The 19,638-nt window shown below is 39.2% G+C and overlaps 2 protein-coding genes across 4 annotated transcripts in view; both read left to right on the plus strand.

Moving 5' to 3' along the window:
* Window positions 1–19,638, plus strand: part of LOC122556362 (serine/Arginine-related protein 53-like) — a 434,162-nt gene that overhangs the window by 18,528 nt on the left and 395,996 nt on the right. The window lies entirely within an intron of this gene.
* LOC122555881 (serine/Arginine-related protein 53-like) overlaps window positions 1–19,638 on the plus strand; it is a 30,410-nt gene that overhangs the window by 10,250 nt on the left and 522 nt on the right. Inside the window, exons 1-2 of one of the 3 annotated variants that reach the window (XM_043702115.1) lie at window positions 892–1,009; window positions 17,360–17,557. In XM_043702115.1, the coding sequence (XP_043558050.1) occupies window positions 963–1,009; window positions 17,360–17,557 (245 nt within the window). In that variant the 5' untranslated portion in view covers window positions 892–962. Of the gene's footprint in view, window positions 1–891; window positions 1,010–16,982; window positions 17,043–17,359; window positions 17,558–19,638 lie in introns of those variants that run through there. The other 2 variants (XM_043702117.1, XM_043702118.1) reach the window with 2 other exon arrangements.

Consider the following 19,638-nt stretch of genomic DNA (forward strand, 5'->3'; position numbering starts at 1 on the left):
TTCTTAATCTGGCATTTTCACAATACCCCCAAGCATTTTCAAGGCGAAAAACACACAAATTTCTGCCTTTGTTACAGGGCGCCACATACAATCTCTTTCTCCAGTTTATTCAGCAAAGCGATTAGTTTCGTCCACAACTCGATCAATAATTCTGTTGTCACATATAAGACTAAAAAAATCCAAAGGAGTCATATCAGCTGTGTCTTGATCAATTGATATTCCAGGATTTCCAGTGAATGGGAAGCATGGTAGTGGAGGAAGCATGCATTCTTCCAACACCACATGTTGACACCAAATTCGTCCATCCACCTCCTCCTCCTCCTCCTCACTTGAGAGAGAATAGCCATTATCAGGAGCTTGCATTCTCATCTGATGTATCCAAGCTTCTAATAGAAGGTTCATACCCATTGTCATCTTCAGAGCTCGACATCTGGGCGTAATTTGTAAAAAAAAACAGAAAAAAACGAATGACAGTGTGTGCCCAAAAGCGGTGCATCGATGCTTCTTGCAATGCCTGAGGCAGAAGAGACACAGCTGCCAGACGTATGAGTCATCGAGTATACTCGTTTCTAGCTGAGAAGGGCTAAGAAATGCCAAGAATTGACGTATAAATTCGTCTGTGGCTGTTTTTGAAATTATATGTTTTGGACGAGTTTACTTGTTGCAGTGTGAAAAAGACAAATTGGGTGAAGACAAGTTACCTCGTCTTTGCCGGGTAAGGGGTTAATCCTTGTATTCTCTGATCTGGATAACTGGAGTATACATGAAGGCTACATGGTGGACCATGAGGATCCTTGAGAGCAGCAGTATTGTGCCAAGTAAGAACATGGGTTGTTTTTCAGACAGAACAGGACCTTCAGCATCCTGTAGTGCAGAAGCACCAGGCAACGCAATTCAGGAAGGCCTTCTTAGTGAATCTTGTTCTGTGGAGCCAGAGTTGTGTGCAGTCATCTTCACTGACTATGAATGTTTTGATACTGAAGCCGGCACCTACTGTGTCATCCCAACTGTAAGTGCACTTTAACGATTTGATCTTACTATTCGTTTATTGGTGTTTAATTACAAACTGATGGAAGCCTTCACCATATCTGCTGCACTCCCGTTTAATCCTGACGAAGTTCTTTGCCAATATGATCGTATGGAAAGGATAGTTATCATTCAGACAGGGTGAGAATGTCTTGTGGTGATAAGCATGGTGATAAACAATGTTCATTGTTGTAGTTGCAACTAAAAGACATTTGCTATCACATGCTGATGATGATAGGTGAACCTGTGCATACAAATGTGATAATTATTTATAATGAGGTTTTACCCATGCCAACAATGTGTTTTCACAAGGTTTTCTTTCTCCTCCTATTACATCTCAGTACAATCCTGGGGTTTGCAACTGTGGTGCTGGGAATCAGACCTAGAGTGGAACCTGTTGGTATTGGCATTTTGATCAGATGAACCAGTGGCTTTTCTGCTCAGAGTTTACAAGCATGTTAAGAGCATTGTGTCACGATGTAGGCTCCCCTTCTTCATCTGGAATGTCTCCAAGGTTGGAGATTTGCAGGCACAGGGAAGGTAACGAACAATGGACACCTTTGGAGTATCATGAGAGGAGATTCCTGGGAAGGCCTGTATCGGTTCCTCCTCTGGCTGGATGCCTATTGGTGCCACCTTGACTTTTTGAGAGGAAGGGGCATCTGGATTGAGGTCAAGGCCCTTGTTGCCTTTCCTTTAGTGCTGAGTGATGGAGTGTCTGTGTAAATCCAGCAGATACTTGTTCTGCTGGAACTGCAAATCTATGACATCTACTAATTAATTAATTGCAAATTAGCTGCAGAAGTTTGGCAGTGTTTAGAGGAGTGCAGGTAATGGGAGAGCTGTGGAGCTCTAGACAACAAATCTTATTTGTTTGCTTGTCTCTCAGAGGTCTCAGATCACTACTTGTACAATCGCAGTCCTCTCCCACTATGGCAAGTAGTTTCTCTCCCCAAGAGGTAAGGAGACAAATGCCAGGCAACTCAGCATCTGTCTTGGCTCTCTCTGCCAAGAAGGTCATTAACCTCCTCCTTGCACTATTGGGCTTTCCTCCAGACTGGATATCTTGCTCTCCCAGGCAGCAACTTCAGATCAGGCTGGCAGGATCTAGTGACTTGGTCTCATCTGGTGATCCTGAGGAAAAAGAATTCCACTCCCACCACAGACCTCGAGGTCTCTGTCAGCAAATCGAGATTCAAACTTGCCTTTATTGGCCATCTCTGGGGCAATTTTTCCAACGCCGTAATGGTGAAGGTGAGTTCCTGGATTTTAGCAATTGACTTTGTGCACAGGTGAGGTTTAAAAATGGTACTGGAATGTCCCAAGTTTCCAGCAGTACCTCTGGTGAGTGCAAGATAGCTGAGAGAGTTTTGCAGAGATGTGCCAAACATAATGGCAGGAATAGTGTAAAATTGAGTGAGATAACTTGTGAGAGCACATGATTTGGAGATGCCGGTGTTGGACTGGAGTGTACAAAGTTAAAAATCACACACCAGAAGAGTGTTATAGTCCAACAGGTTTATTTGGAACCACTAGTTTTTGGAGCACTGCTCCTTCATCAGGTGATCATGGAGAATAAGATAGTAAGACACAGAATTTATAGCAAAAGTTTACAGTGTGATGTGACTGAAATTATACATTGAAAAAGACCCAGATTGTTTGTTAAGTCTCTCATCTTTTGGAATGACCATGTTGTTTTCAGTTCTTTCATATGTAAATCGCAAAACCTTTTCAAAAAAGTTACATTCTCAAGTGCACTTTAACAATTGGTGTCATGTTGGCCTGAATAAGGTATTGAAGGTGTTAACTCCCTGTGAGGCTGTCTGTGCCACAATGGTCAGACTGATTCATTTCTAAAAAACGGATTTACAGAATTTTACGTGGATTCATGCAATTTTTGAGCAAAGTAAAATGTAATTCTGCAAGTACAAATTCACCCCACAAACTTGTGTGTGTGTGTGTGTGTGTGTGAGAGAGGGAGTGGGGGCGGGGGAATATGAGTGTCTGTGCGAGGGTGTGAGAGTGTAAAGGGGTTTAAGTCTGTGATTGGGGTCACCTGTAGTGTGATATGAATCCAAGGTCCTGTTTAGGCCATCCCATGGGTACCGACCTTGACTATCAGCCTCATGCTTGGCCATGTTTCGTTGTTGCCTGTCCTGAAGTGCATCTTGGAGGACAGTCACCTGAAGGTCCGAGGTTAAATGCTGAAGTGTTCTTCAACTGGGAGGGAACATTCCTTCTGTGTCTTACAATCTTATTCTCCACAATCACCTGATGAAGGAGCAGCGCTCCAAAAGTTAGTGCTTCCAAATAAACCTGTTGAACTATAACCTGGTGTTGTGGATTTTTAAATGTGAGAGCACAGTGCGAAACCCTCCATGAAACTTGACAAAATTGACATATATTGCTGGCAAATTTAAGCCAATTTTCTTTACATTTGTAGAGAATTTGTGTTTTAGAATTTGCTTTATTGTTATGTTTTTACCATCTGGAAAAAGTTAATAAGTTCATAGGATATAGGAGCAGAATTAGGCCATTTGGCCCACCAAGTTTGCTCCACCATTTGATCATGACTGATATGCTCCTCACCCCCATTTTCCTGCCTTCTCCCCATATCCCTTCAAGCCATTACCAATTAAAATCTGTCTAACTCCTCCATAAATTTACTCACTGTCCCACCGCAATTTGGGGTAGCAAATTCCACAGATTCGCAACCCTTTGGGAGAAGAAGTTTCTCCTCAACTCTGTTTTAAATTTGCTACCCCATATCTTAAGACTATGACCTCTTGTCCTAGAATGCCCCACATGAGGAAGCATCTGCTCCGCGTCTATTTTATCCACACCTTTTATCATCTTGAATACCTCAATTTGATCTCCCCTCATTCTTCTAAATTCCAGACAACATGCGCCTAAACTGTTCAATCTCTCTTCATATGACAAACCTCTCAACTCTGGGATCAATCTTGTGAACCTCCTCTGAACTGCCTCCAATACCTTTACATCTTTCCTCAAATAATGAGACTAAAACTGTGCACAATACTCCAATATGCGAAAATGAACGTTATTTCAATGGCACTTTAAAATAAATGCGTGACTAGGTTTTTTCCATATTTGTACCTCCTGCTAATGAAGGTAAACAGAGAAAATGTTTTCACTCCTTTGCTGGTTTGTTAGACTGACTGTAAACAATAAATCTCAAAAGCTATTAAAGTAAAACCTAGGTAGGAAATAGCCGAAGGGAATACTGATCACTCTTGGCAAAGCTGTGAATTTGGATCGTTGGGATAAGAGGCAAATTGATGTATTTCAAGAGTGTTCTCAGTTGTTTGATTTAGAATATTGTGGATGATCCTAGCTGCTGTGTTGTAATTTGGCCTATTTCAAAATGTGAGCAGTGTTTTCAGAGCAAGTTATTGGATTTAGATTAGCATGAAGCCTCCTCAGTAATGTGGTCTTTAGATATTGATAGAAGAGTGAAGCTTTCAGCTCTGCAGTCACAGAGCATCAATCCTTAAGGAAGAACTGTCTAATTGCAACAATGTTGAGTTCACACAGCATGTTGGAACTTTGTACTTTCCTGAGTGTCCTTTCCTTGTTTGCTTTTGTTTCTGCCTGTTCACTCAACTCACTTTTTTTGCATCTTTGTTGAGATACTTGTGCTGCTTCAATACCAAACTGGCACATCATTTTAATTATTGAGTTTGTATCATATGAGTAGAATGTTTCGAGAAATAAGCCATGCCATGGGCTTGCTTTGGACTTGTTCCTCTTCCCTCTGTCTCTTTTCCCCTCGCCACTCTCTTTATTCTCATCCTGAACATGGACCTTGGGAGTTAAATGCATGCATTTCTGATGATGAATCCAGTGATTGTCTCAGTGAAAATGATAATGATGTGATATTCTTGAAATTTGCTTCAAATTGCCGATCTAGTGTCATGATTCTGGGGATTCATTTATGGCACAAGTTATAAGCAAGATCTGTTGAATCTCAGTTGTTAGGAAAAGAAATGTTCACAAACTGTTTTCAAGTGGTTATTTTCAATGTATAAGACAGTATAAATTTTGCCCATTTCATAACAACATTATGTATGTAGGATATATTTTGTTTAGGCGGAAGTTTCCTGATGAAGGGCTTTTGCCCGAAACATCGATTATCTGCTCCTCGTATGCTGCCTGACTTGCTGTGCTTTTCCAGCACCACACTGTCGACTCTATATTTTGTTTAGTTGGAATGTACCTAAATATTCTATGATGTTGAAACATGTAAGAACTCCTACCCTAAAAATTACACTGTCAGGCAGTGCAAATAGTTTAAGTGAAAGATTATATCTATGGAGGGTCCCGTATTTAGGAACACCGATTTGCAGAAGCTCATACTTATGAACAGGATCCCATTCGGAGGGTGTACTTTTAAAGATCTGATACATGAACATTCCCAGTACATATGGACAGCTACTTTGATTGTCCTTGATTGTGTTATGACTTGGGTACAAATCGACATACGAGCATAATCATGAACGTAACCTGTTTGCATCCTGGGGACTGTAGATAGCATGCTTAACAGAACCCCATAATATATGCAGCACGCAAAGATCGGGATATGTGTTGCAGCAGCTTTCAAAATTTACTTTTCCTTTTCTAATTTTTGTTTTGCTGCATTTTTATGGTTCTCTGATGGTGAGATGTTTCAGTTTGTATAGTACCGTCCATTTGATAATGGTATTAGTACAGTTTTGGAATGGCGCTAACTAATATCCTGGGTTTGCTATTAATGACAGTATTTTACGGAATCCTGTGGAGTGTTTGAGGAGGAGATGCAGGCATCGTTTGTTCGATAGACATTGTTTTTGCCTATACACTGCCATATCTATGAATCTTTGAGAACTTATCTAATCATAAATAAAATATTTGCAATTTTAAGGTTGCAGTTTTTGCATTTAAGTGTCACTAAACGTTTACGTCTTGTTCACTTTTAAAAGTATCCCAAGTGCAGGGCATGAATATTTTCCTGCCTTATGTTACATTCAACCATGCATTATGGACATAACAAGTCAACGTTACTATCTCCTTCAGGTGGTCTCTCAACCCTGCGAAGACTAGATATTACTTTAAGTTGAGCATTGGGGCAAGTCAAACAAATTAATTATGAGTAAGATGAGGCCATTCAGCCCTCAAGCTAGCTCTACAATTTAAAAGACTGATCTGATTGTGGCATCTATTTTGTTGTCTACTCCCTATGTCCTTTAACTTCCTTGTCAGACAAGAATCTATTAATAGTATCTTAAACACGTTCAATGCTCAGCCTGCACTGCTGTTTTGGGAGAAAGTCCTGCAGATTAATAACTTAATAAGAGCAAAATTCCTCCTCTGTCTTAGATGGGAGACTCTTATTTTTAAATTCTCCCCTCATTTTTGTTTTCTCTTGCATTGAAATTGGCATAAATGTTGATTTGCATTGATCCAGAAGTACAATAATGAAAATAAAGTTAAGTTGCACTTGTATTACATCTTTCAGACCTTCCAAAGCAGTCCCTGCAGGCAAATGTGGCAACAACTATTTGCTAGGGGTGGTGATTTATTGGTGCTATCACTAGACTATTAACTCCTGATCCAAGTCATGTTCTGGGACTTGGGTTCAAATCCTGCCATGGCAGAATTTGAATTCAGAAAAGAAAAAATCGGAAATTGAGAGTCTAATGGTGACCATGAAACTGTTTTTGATTGATTCACGAATGTTCTTTAGGAAAGGAAATCTGCTGTCTTTACCTGGTCTGACCTATATGTGACTCCAGACCCACAGCAATATGGATGTCTCTTAACTGGCCTCGGGCAATTATGGATGGACAATAAATGTTGGCCTAGCTAGTGATGCCCACATCCCATGGATGAAGTAAAAAATATATGCTCAGCAGAATTACTTAGATAGCTGATTAGTTCATCTGTTTTCGTGGTGTTAATTGAGGGGTCATTGTTGGACAAGATACTGAAAAGGTGGCACTTTACATCTCTTGGCAATAGTGATAATGCTGCTCCTTTAACATGGTTATGGTGTCCTTGGGTTTTTTTTTCTGAGAGGCAGTAAAAGACACAAACTCCGAAAAGTCTCAGTTGGCATGGGTTTTAGGGGCTGTTTGATTGTAGCTAACAGATACTGCTTCAGGCAAAGGCTTCTAAGATTAAAAAAAAGTTGTACTATGAAAGGGGAGTGGCCAGTTCTCCCAGCTCATCTTTCTTGGTTTGGTGTGGCTATTCACTGAAGGCATCAGGCAGTTTTGAAGCTGCTGGACCCAAAGTTGCAGGTCCACTCTGGTACTCACTCTGTGACTTCTCTCCTATCAGACTCTGGGTTTGATTTTCCCTTTTGTTTCAAAGGGCGTTTATGGAGATTTTTGCAAATATTGGGAACAGTGTCATTAAGTTGGTATAGTCTGTTGGGTTTTCGGATAGTTTATGGTTTTTGGTATTCTGTTCTCTTTTGTTTGAGTTCATTCAGTAATCTTGTAAATAAATTCTGTTTTGTTTGAAACTACGTGGTTTAACCAACTGCATTCCTCCTGGAATATCCACATAACACATGCTGAAGACAACTCGCAAAGTTAGGGTCTGGGCTACTTTCTTGAAATATTTTGATGAGTCTGGCCTGGTCCATAACAATAGGAATGCGGAAATGTCAATATTGATATATTTTTGAATCGAAGATTTTAAAACTGTGTAAGACTTATTTTTCCTTTGCTTAGTTCATACGGTTTTAAGTGGAATCTTTTCTTTGTCAATACTTTGCATTTTCCATAAATGAAAGTAAAAGAAAGTTTACACAACAGAATAACAGCAAATTAATTTAGTAACTAATTTATTGATAGGTTTATCTTTTCATCTTTTAAGATTGCAAGGATTTTTTTCACATACCTTTTCACTGGGGTGGCACAGTGGCTCAGTAGTTAGCATTGCTGCCTCACAGCACTGGGTCCCTGGTTCGATTCCAGCCTGGGGCGGCTTTCTGTGTGGAGTTTGCACATTCTCCCTGTGTCGGTGTGGGTTTCCTCTGGGTCCTCCGGTTTCCTCCCACAGTGCAAAGATGTGCAGGTCAGGTGAATTGGCCATGATAAATTGCCCATAGTATGAGCTGCATTAGTCAGAGGGAAATGGGTCTGAGTGGGTTACTCTTCAGAGGGTCAGTGTGGACTGGTTGGGCCAAAAGACCTTCCATACTGTAGGGAATCTAATCTAATTTAATCTAATCTTTTGAAAGCTTAATTAACAAATTCTGACTGATTTTTCATTGCAAAATAGGTCATTCAAAATAAAACAATACTGAAGAAGCAAGATGTTTAGCATGAGGGCAGACTCATGATGTGGTTTTCATAGTATTTGCTGAGCAATCCCTATTTTACTACATTACTGCTGCATTACTACATGGACAACTTACATGTCTGCAAAATCTTGTAAGGTGCTTGATAAGGCTGAAAGCTGGTCAAGCAGCATTCTGGAGGTGAATATAGAAATGAGAGAAGAATGATTGCAGGTTTCTGCTATGTTTGGACAGAAATGAAATGGAAATTTAAAACAGAAAACATCCCAAGACACCTTATAGAGAGTAATGGTGAGACAGAGACAAGGTATTATTGAATACATTCAAGGCCAGCAGGAGGATAAACGGGTAGATTTGTGATCTGTTGGGAAATTGAGAGATAATGGGAAGCAGGTAGGAAAAAGGAGTTGAGGCAGAAGATCAGCTGAGATGATGCTGAATGATGAGCTGGTTTAAAGGGCTTCATGGTCAAGTCTTGCTTCAGTTTACATTCTTTGGAGGAGGATAGAGTTGAACTTTATGAACACTATGAAGGGGTGCTAGACAGCATCTAATAGATACTTCAGTTGCTGAGTAGGTTCCTGTAATCCATATGAAAACAAGCTTCAGGTACCTGAACTCAATATTTTAGTGGAACAGTCACCATTCTAATGTAACTGATATTATAATTGTTATCTAAGGTCGTTTCAATCCTATGAGATGACTGTTAGATTTTAAATGAACATAATATCTTGAAGGCATAATATTCCTTTCTGAAAGTTAAAAATTCAAATCTTGGTGACAATAAAAAAGGCGACTCGCTATTTTTTCTGTCCATATCAGACCAAAGTTGATTGATAGAATAGATATTGTCTTAGTTAAATTTAAATGTGCATAGGAATGGCTTCTATTTGGTCCTTGATTACAACAAAAAGGAATTTCGAAGCGCAATAAGCTAAAAGTGCTAGTCTATGAGCAACAGAAGTTAGAACTGGGGGAAATAAATGACTGCATAGTTGAACATGGAAATTGTTTGACAAAAAGTGGTTGAGTTTAACTACCATCCTGATTATTGCATGATTGAATGATAATGGAGTTGTTGGCTAATGATCATCAATCTCTTACCAGTTTGCTGACAGAACCAGACATGAGGGGAGGGTAAATCCCAGTGGTGGAAAGCTTTGGAACTACAGGTCCATAGCTGCCTGTTTCCTCCAGGCATGCTATACTGACCACATTGTCTCATGTTACTCATGTACAGTTTTCCATCATATTATTTTCTGTAAAATAATCTACCTAACTTATATTTGAAGCAATCAATATTATCTGCTTTCACAGTCTCCTTTGGGAGCCTATTCCAAAAATTGAGCACTCGGCTATTGAAATAATATTTCCTCAGATTGGTTTAGAACATACTCCATTTTAATAATTTCCTCTGGTTTACCTGTTCAGGGCAAGAGAAAGTAAAACAGATTGCCCTGGTCTACGTTATCTAGACCTTTTAGAATCCTGAAAACAGGCAGCATTTTTTTCTTTCTATTTGCGTAACATGATTCTCAATGTGATCTTTCTGTTTCCTCAATCGTTCTGGTTGGTCACTTTTGTGTCACCTTATAATTAATTGTTTTTTCAGACAGTGATGACCAGAACTTTACTCAGTGTGGATGAAGTGATTTGTGAAATGACAGCATTTCCTTTCCTTTTTGACTTAACAGTGGCCTTGTAACATCTCTCAACATCTGATTTACTTTGCTAACTGTTATGAAAATTGTTGTAATAGTTTGTTTTTGGTCAGGATCTTGTGAACACTTTAGTCTCCTGACAGGTTGTTTTCTTAGTTTAGTTTATCATAGGACATTAATTTGTAATGACAGACCAGTGCAGCTAGAAAATTAAAATATATGCTTTACTTTTGTGCTATGTGTATTACATTGAGTTGGGAACCATAATATGTAGTTGAAAATAGCTGTGCAAGAGAAGAGACACACATATATATATATGCCACCATATTCTCCAAAGGTCAGAAAATTATGGTTAAAATGCAATTATTTAGAAAAAAATTGAATCATATCACAAAGGTTTCAAATATCTTTTTGCAGAGTATATTTATTATCCTGCCAGGTCATCTGCAAAACTTGGGGCAAAAGCAAACGTTTGTAGATTTTCCTTCATGATTTGATAAGCTGAGGTTTTATTGCTGTTTATCAAAAAAATGCAAGTGCCAATCCTGAAATTTAACCACAGAACTAAAGATATGGATGAGGTGTTCTATTGTCATAAACCCAAATTGCACAACCATAATTGAATAGAGGATAAGTTGAATTAGCATGTTTATGAAATACAAAACCCTTAAGGGAGTGATCTGAACTACTGTACCATTTTTAAAAAATCATGTAAAGCAAACCCAAACTTTAATCTTGTAAATTACAACTGCAAATATGTTGATAAATTGTGAGTAATTTACAGATTAATTAAAAATGTACTATTTGGAAAAAAATTGTTTTTTGATTTGGATTATTTGGAATGAAAAGTTGTAGTGGGACAAAATCTGATGGGCTTAAATGTTTTGGTTGCAATGTTTCTTCCTTATTCCTTTCTTTCGTTCATGGAATGTGAGTTCCACAGCATTAATTGGCCGGAGTGACTTTCCCAAATGACAAAATGGCACATGCACAGACACTGACCATGACACAACACTGTCTGCATGTGCACTCCTAACAGCACCATGTTCCTTCAGGTTGACATCACATGAGCGAGTGCATGCACTGTCATGCTTCAGGATGGCTAGCGCATCTGTTTTCTCTAACCATGCTGCTGGACCCAGTTCAGCTACCGCTGCTTTGCCATCTAGACCTGTATAGTCACAACCTTCGGTTTACCACCCACCCTGCAGGGCTGTGGGCACCTTCCCGGAGTTGGAAAGCATACTCAGAACCAGGCTGCTGCACCTCCTGTTCTTCCCTACCGTTTTCTGACCTCCAACACTCATTTTCAATGTAGGATGGCAGCACTGTTTACTTTTTTTTTGTTTTTGGATATCTGCACCAGAAACAGCCTACATTGGTCATCCCTAATTGCATTTTAGAAGTGGTGGTAGAGCTGTCTTCTTAACTGCTACAGCCCATGTGGTACAAGAGTGCCTGCAGTACAGTTAGGTTGGGAATTTCTTAATTTTGATCTAGTGATGGTGAATGAGAGGCATTATACTTCCAAGTCAAGATGGTGCATAAGTTGGAGAGGAACTTGCATGTGGTGATTTTCCCATGCATATGGTGCCTGAGTGCTTCTGGGTGTTCAAGGTAATGGGTTGGAAGGGTGCCATCAAAGAATCTTTGGCACATTGCTGCAGTGCATCTTGGAAATGTGCCAGTGATGAAGAGAGTCAATATTTAAGTTGATAGTCACAGAGATATGTAGCACAGAAACAGACCCTTAGGTCCCCAACTTGTCCACGCCGATCAATATCCTAAATTAATCGAGTCCCATTTGGCACCTATTCATGTACCCATTGAAATGCCTTTTAAATATTGTAATTGTACCAGCCTGCACCAACTCCTCTGGCAGCTCATTCCAAACAAGCACCACCCTCTGCATACTCATAAAATAGAATCCCTACAGCCCGACCCTCCAAAGAGTAACCCACCCAGATCCGTTTCTCTACCCTATTATCCTATACTTACCCTGATTAATGCACTTAATCTACACATCCCTGAACACCATGAGCAATTTAGCATGGCCAATTCACCTAAACTGCACATCTTTGGATTGTGGGAGGAGACCAGAGCACCCAGAGGAAATCCACGCTGACATGGGGAGAATGTGCAAACTGCAGACAGACAGTTGTCCTAGGCTGGAATCAAACCCGGGTCCCTGGCACTGTGAGGTAGCAGTGCTAACCACTGAGCCACCATGCTGCATGAAAATGTTGCCCCTTACATCCCTTTTAAATCTTGTCCCTCCCACCTTAAACCTATGTCCTCTAGTTTTGGACTCACCTACCATGGGGAAAGGACCTTGGCCATTCTCTCTAACCATGTTCCTCATGATTTTATAAACCTCTATTAGGTTACCCCTCAGCTTCTGGCATGCGAGGGTAAATAGTCTTATCAATAATTTTCATAACTTCTTACCATTTTAAGTCCATACATTCTGTTGTCTATTCTTCCTCCAAACATGAATCACATTTTAGCACATTATATTTCCTCTGTCAATGCTTTAAATATACCTCGTATGATACAGATGGCAAAATATATTATATGATGGGACGTAGCAAACTCTGTTATACTCTACCTTCGTGTTGCACGTTGTTATAGTTGTAGTTCTGTTCGCCGAGCTGGGAATTTGTGTTGCAGACGTTTCGTCCCCTGTCTAGGTGACATCCTCAGTGCTTGGGAGCCTCCTGTGAAGCGCTTCTGTGTTGTTTCCTCCGGCATTTATAATGATTTGTACCTGCCGCTTCCGATTGTCAGTTCCAGCTGTCAGCTGCAGTGGCCGGTATATTGGGTCCAGGTCGATGTGCTTATTGATTGAATCTGTGGATGAGTGCCTGTCTCTAGGAATTCCCTGGCTGTTCTCTGTTTGGCTTGTCCTATAATAGTAATGTTGTCCCAGTCGAACTCATGTTGTTTGTCATCTGCGTGTGTGGCTACTAAGGATAGCTGGTCATGTCGTTTCGTGGCTAGTTGGTGTTCATGGATGCGGATCGTTAGCTGTCTTCCTGTTTGTCCTATGTAGTGTTTTGTGCAGTCCTTGCATGGGATTTTGTACACTACATTGGTTTTGCTCATGATTAAGTCTAGTTTGCATAATTAAGTCTAGTTTGGATGGACTGAGTTCTGTAGGGGTTCTTTATTCTGTTCTTTGTGTTTTATTGTGTAATTTTGTGAATACATTTCTGTCTGTTTTAAAACCTAATAGTCAGCCTAGCTAACTTACTCCGGGCAATTCTCACTGTACACTTACCGAAACAAATTGCAAAGTTATGGTCTGGGTTGCCTGCTCAAGAATGTTTTGAGTGGTCTGGCCTAGTCCATAGCAGGTAATTGTAAATTAATATCATTCGTCTGCAGAAATAAATAACTCAAGATGGGGAAAATGGATCACATGTTACACTGTCACAAAAATTAAAGTGATCTTCTTGCAACCAAAGGATTTTATTCTGTAATATTACATAGCATTACTGTGCATACCGTTTCGAGGTAAATACTACCTCGTGTTGAACACATTCACAGAGAAGTGGTGGAAACGTCCACCATTCTAACTAAAGACGTTAGCATAGCCATATGGAGAACACATAATACATTATACATACATACAAAATTGTACACTGTGTTCAGATGTAAAAATGTAATTTTATCCATAACTTACAATATGTTACTTAATAACAAAAGGGAACAATGAAGATATGATGGTGAAAGGATGGTGATACAAATGTTAATAAGCATTTTTGATGTAATTCTTGGTCTGTGTGTGTGGCTTTCCTGTATACCTTTGTGGTGAATTCTCCGTTCGGTTTTCTCTGTATCATCACGTCTAGGAATGGGAGTTGGTTGTCCTTTTCTTCCTCTCTAGTGAATCGGATTCCTGTGAGTGTGGCGTTGATGATCCAGTGTGTGTTCTCTATTTCAGTGTTTTTAATGATTACAAAGGTATCATCTACATATCTCACCCAGAGTTTGGGTTGAACTTGCGGTAAGACTGTTTGTTCTTACCTTGTAGTGTTCTAACCACTACTATTATAGGACAAGCCAAACAGAGAACAGCCAGGGAATTCCTAGAGGCATGGCACTCATCCACAGATTCAATCAATAAGCACATTGACCTGGACCCAATATACCGGCCACTGCAGCGGACAGCTGGAACTGACAGCCAGAAGCGGCAGATACAAATCACTATAAATGCCGGAGGAAACATCACAGAAGTGCTTCACAGAAGGCTCCCAAGCACTGAGGACGTCACCTAGACAGGGGACGAAACGTCTGCAACACAAATTCCCAGCTCGGTGAACAGAACCACAACAACGAGCACCCGAGCTACAAATCTTCTCCCATATGTTGTTATAGTCTTTCAGAAAACTGACCTCCCTCAGGGACAAATCCTTATTGGGTCTGGAAGTTTGAGACTGGGCAGGGAATGGGTGTTTTAAAATGTCACTAAGTTAGTTTGTAAATCTTTGGTTCTCATGGACAGTTCTCTGCATTATATTCTATCTGCCCATCAATGAATCTGTCCATATTTGTTAACAGCCTCTCTGGTCATCCCCACAGCTTTGTCTCCCACCCAACGTGGTTTTGTCAGTGAACCTGGGGGCAGTACACTTGTTCTCTTCGTCTAAATCATTTACATCGATTGTAAATGTCTATGTCTTTGGCAGTGACCCTTGTGAAACCCACACTAGTACTAGCTGGCAGTGATGAAAAGTCATCGAGACTCAAAACATTAACTTGTATTTTTTCTCTATGGATGTTGCCTGATTGGCTGTGATCTCCAGCAATTTTTGTTTTCAGTCAAGTTGCTCACCAGCCAATCCCCTAACCTCCAGGACACAGCAAACACTTACACTGACTGTGCAATTGGCCTTACCATTATAATATTCAGTCAAAGAACTGTCAGAGTTGGGGATGGTGGGAGGCACAGAGGCAAGCAGAGAGGGAGGGAGACAGACAAAAAATGACAGACCAGGATTGAGAGGGAGAACAGTAATTCACTTCAATGTAACTGTCACTCTGTACATAAACCACCCCAAATCTCTCAATTGGATTCCAATCGATAAGTCACTTTCATGCACCTGTTATTCTAAATATAAACTACCATTAACACCTCAATTAGATTCCTATCTGTAGCTTACTTCCAAGTATCATTTATTCAAGATGTAAACCACACCAAACCCCTCTAGTATACTATCTTTGACTCACTCCCTGGTACCTATCAAGGTGCCAAATTAAGTTTGCTTTGTCCTGGATGATGTTGACATTCTTGAGTGTCATCAGAGCTGTTCTTGTCCTACAGCTGGAGAGAATTCAGCCGCATTCCTGACTTGTATCTTGTAGATTGTAGATAGAAATCAGGAAATGAGTTGCTTGTTCCCAACCTTGAAGCTATTTTTAGATTCATAGAATTTATATGGCTGACACAGTTAAGTTTTGGTCAGTGGAAACCTCTGGAATGTTGACGATAGGGCAGTCAACGATGGTAATGCAGTTGAATATGAGGAAGTGAGGACTATAGATGCTGGAGATTAAGAGTTGAAAAGTGTGGCACTGGAAAAGCAGAGTATGTCAGGCAGCATCTGAGGAGCAGGAGTGTCAACATTTCGGGCATAAGCCCTTCATTCCTTTAGCAACCAAATGCTGTTTCTCCGTGTGGGTTGTGCTTCCAGTCCATGAGTGTTTGATTTCCATTTACTCAATTTTATTAAAACATCTCTTGAAAATATATATTATTATTTTAGGAACTTGGATCCTGAAGTTGAGGTAAATGGGAATTTAGTTTTCATTGCTGTGCTTTTCCAGTGCTGCACTTACCTACTAATACAATTGAATGTCAAGGAAGATGGTTAGTTTCCCTCTGAAGGAAGATGTGATTGCCTGGCATTTATGTGACAGAAATGCCACTTGCCTGTTAGCAATGAAGCCTGTGTATTGGTTAGGTCTTGCTGAATGCTGTATTCCGTTTCAGGCAAGCGTCCCCACTTCTGACTTGAGTTGGAGTGAAGGTAATTGATGATGTGGCTTGAGATGTTTGGGCCTACAACATGATCTTAAAGAGCTCCTGCAATAATGGTCTGGAATTGATGACAGTTAGCAACCAAAATTCTCTCTCTCTTTATGTGGGTCGTGCTTCCAGTCCATGAGTGTTTTGCATTTGATTCCCATTTACTAAATTTTATAAAAGCATCTCCTGAAAATACATAATATTATTTTGGGAACTTGGATTCTGAAGTTGAAGTAAATGGGATTTTAGTTTTCACTGCTGTGAAGGTTGAATTTTTGTTTAAGAAAGATCAGTAAATTAAAGTCAGTGTTTCCAAAAAAATCATGTGACTGAGCATGCTACTTGATGAGATAACTGCAGGCTACAGTTGATTTGATTTCACAGTGGAAGGCCCAGGGCCATAAGCAGGTTCAGTTAGGAAGAGGTATCCTCTCGGCTAACAGAGTTGGAAAGAAGTTTCGAACTGTTTTAGTATCTTCAAAGTAGTTGAAGTCATAGAAAAGTAATTGTATTAGCCTGTCCGTGTATCTCAGGAGAGCCAGAGGGAATCGCATGGTAAATATGCAAAATGTTTCCGAAAGGCAATGTTTACAACTTTAAGATAGCAATGATCCTTCACCAGGCTATCGTGACTTCAAAGGATATTGTTGGGGAATTGATCTTTTTAACTGTTTATGATAAGACCAAAAATTTTTATCTACAATTTTTTTCTTCTTTTATGTAATAAATCTATGAAAGCAATTACAGCCTTGTGTGAATATGCGCAGTGACTGACCACCATGGTAACCAAATTGCAAAAATAAAACTTAAGGTCTACCAAGTCAGGTTTCACTATGACCATCACATGGGATCATCACAACTATTTGTTGCCACAATCTGTCAAAAAAATTGCCTTGATGTCATGGACAGTCACTCTGATCTCACCATTGATTTCAGCTCTCTTGTCTTTGTTTAGACAAAGGTTGCATTGAAGTCTGGAACTGAGTTGTCCTGGCAGAACCCAAACTGAATGTCGGTAAGCAAATGATTTTACCTGACCAAAGGCATTTTCCATCACTTTGCTCATGTCGAGATGAGACTCATGGAGCAATAATTGGCCTGATTGGATTTGTTCGTCCTTTTGTGGACAGAACCTGTCTGGACAATTTTTCTGTATTGTTTGTGGAGCCTTTTCCTTTAGTTTATTGCTTAATTGTTCATTACCATTGATATTTGAATGTGGTGGAATCGCAGAACTTAGATCTAATTCATTGGAATTGATGCATTAGAATGGACTCACATTCAAAATGTTCTTTCTCAAATAATGATTGTTTATCTTTATTTCTTCCTCAGTTTTGAAAGACATTGGAAAATGGGGCGCCACTCCTCAGATAGTGAAGATGATATCAGAAGTCGTCGTAAAAAGAAACACCGGAGGAAATCAACTTCCAGCAGTTCTTCAGATAGCAGAACATTCACGCGGAAAAAATCTAGTAGAAGGACAAGATCACACTCTCGTCACCGCTCCCATTCACGATCCAAGGACAGAAGGTGGGTCTTATCAATTGTGTCATAACGTTAAGAAAGAAGAGTCATGAAGTTATGAAGAAGTCATAGTTGATTCAAAATGTTAACGGTGGTTTTGTTTCCACAGATGCTGCCAGACCCTCTGAGTTTTTCCAGCATTTCTGTGTTTGGATGTCTTTATAAGATGTTATTGACAAAATCAGCCAGTATACCAGAGAAACAGCCATGTTGAAGATTGACAGATATGAAATTAACATTCAATCCAAATTGAATAAGGGATTTCTTTAAAGCATTTTTCCCAACTTGTTTTGTTCTCATTGCATTTTAGATTTACACGTACGAATGAAAAATTTATCTTGCTGTCTCTTTTTTCCCAAGCATTTTTCAGTTCCTCGTCTTACCGTACTTTGTTTTGCCAAACTTTGTTCTTTTCATGTGCCACCACCAAATATTGTTCATTGTTTGTCTTGTTTTGCCTTTTGAAGATAAAAGACATATCAAATATTTGAAAACAAAAAGTGTTATTGCCAGATACAGAGCAAGTAGCCAGGATTATTCTGACCAATTGGGTAGCGAGTTATTATGGAGTTTGGATCTGAAGTGATTTAATTACAGTTTAGTTAGGAATAGAGACTACTGATTGTAGGATGGATCTAGTTTAGTTCCTATAGGAGCACTGAAAATTCATGTAAGTGATAAACTTTGGAGCTTGTTTTTGTTTTTTACTTTCCTTATGGCAGTGTCACTGTTGTTAATAATTGAGGATTAGAATAATTTTAACACTGTTGACATTTATTTTATACATCTCTCTACCAGAGATATCTTTGTTCCTCCGATTGAAGTTTGAAAAATCCAAGTAAAAGTGACTTCCTGTTTTTGCTGAACATAAACTTGGGAAAGTCAGGCAGAGCCGATAACTTAGATGATGTTTTGTCAAGTGAGATGTACAAATTGGTATTTCTGCGTATTCCATTTCTTTATCTATTGAAATTTAGTGCTGGTTCACTGTAACAAATATATTTTAGTTCAAACAATAAAAAAAGGGTTCGAAACCACAATTTCTTCTTGAATTGAAAATAACAGTTGGGAGATCTCTAGCAGTTCAGCATGTTCAGAGTATCATTTTGAAGTGAAATTCAGTAAGTGTGTATCTTTGGACAAAAAAACATAACTGCTGATATGGGAAAGTTTATGAAATCTCACGCTGACTATAATGTGCTCTTCCAGTTTTAAAGTTGTCAAAGATGAGTTGAACAGAAACTTCTGGTACATTTCAAGTTATTTACTTCAAAATAATTCTGTAAATTGTTGATGCTAAAGTGGTAGTTGAGAATTACACCATCTAAAAAGTACTGCTGCACTTGTGTTTTGCTTGTTTCCAAAGCTGCACTTGCATGAATCTTTTTGAATTCAACAAAGGAGATTCTATGGGTAAGAGAAAGCATTGAGTTGAAGAGTAACATAATAGATAGCGCTTAGAATCAAATTTATCAATTACGATATGACTTGAATTTCATTGCCCAGTATCTGAGATTTTCTTCCATTATGGTGGTGTTCTCTTTAGAGAAACATTCAAGATGAACCATTTTGCAATAAAACTGTAAAATGAAATTGTCTCTTTTTGGAGTGACTGCTCTTGCAATTTTGAGGAGATTGTGATAACTTTGTTCATTTAGTGATGGCTACAATCTGACTGAAACGAGAAGAAAAAGAAACTGTAGATGCACATGATCACTTCAAGTTCAAAAATGATAATAGCTGGAAATTGACAAAATGACACTTTCAGATTAAAAATGTGATTGAGGGATTGTTGGAAAGAATTGAGAACTCGTAGAAAGTGCAGTTGGTGAGTAGGAGTATGTAAAATAATATTGAGTATGTAGAATTTTTAGATTTGCAGTAGCACATTTAAATAATGAATACAGAAACAGTTCAAAAGCACATCTTGAAATTATGAAGGTCATGATAAAAATATCACTAAGACAAAGATTGGAAATCATAATATCCGCTTAAAAATGCAAGTCATGGTTGGAAGAAAAGTGTGGTGCTGAAAATACTGTGCTGATTTGATATGCAGGACAAATGATTACAACTGGCTACTACTA

This window comes from Chiloscyllium plagiosum, chromosome 13 (assembly GCF_004010195.1).
Source record: "Chiloscyllium plagiosum isolate BGI_BamShark_2017 chromosome 13, ASM401019v2, whole genome shotgun sequence".
Lineage (NCBI taxonomy): Eukaryota > Metazoa > Chordata > Chondrichthyes > Orectolobiformes > Hemiscylliidae > Chiloscyllium > Chiloscyllium plagiosum.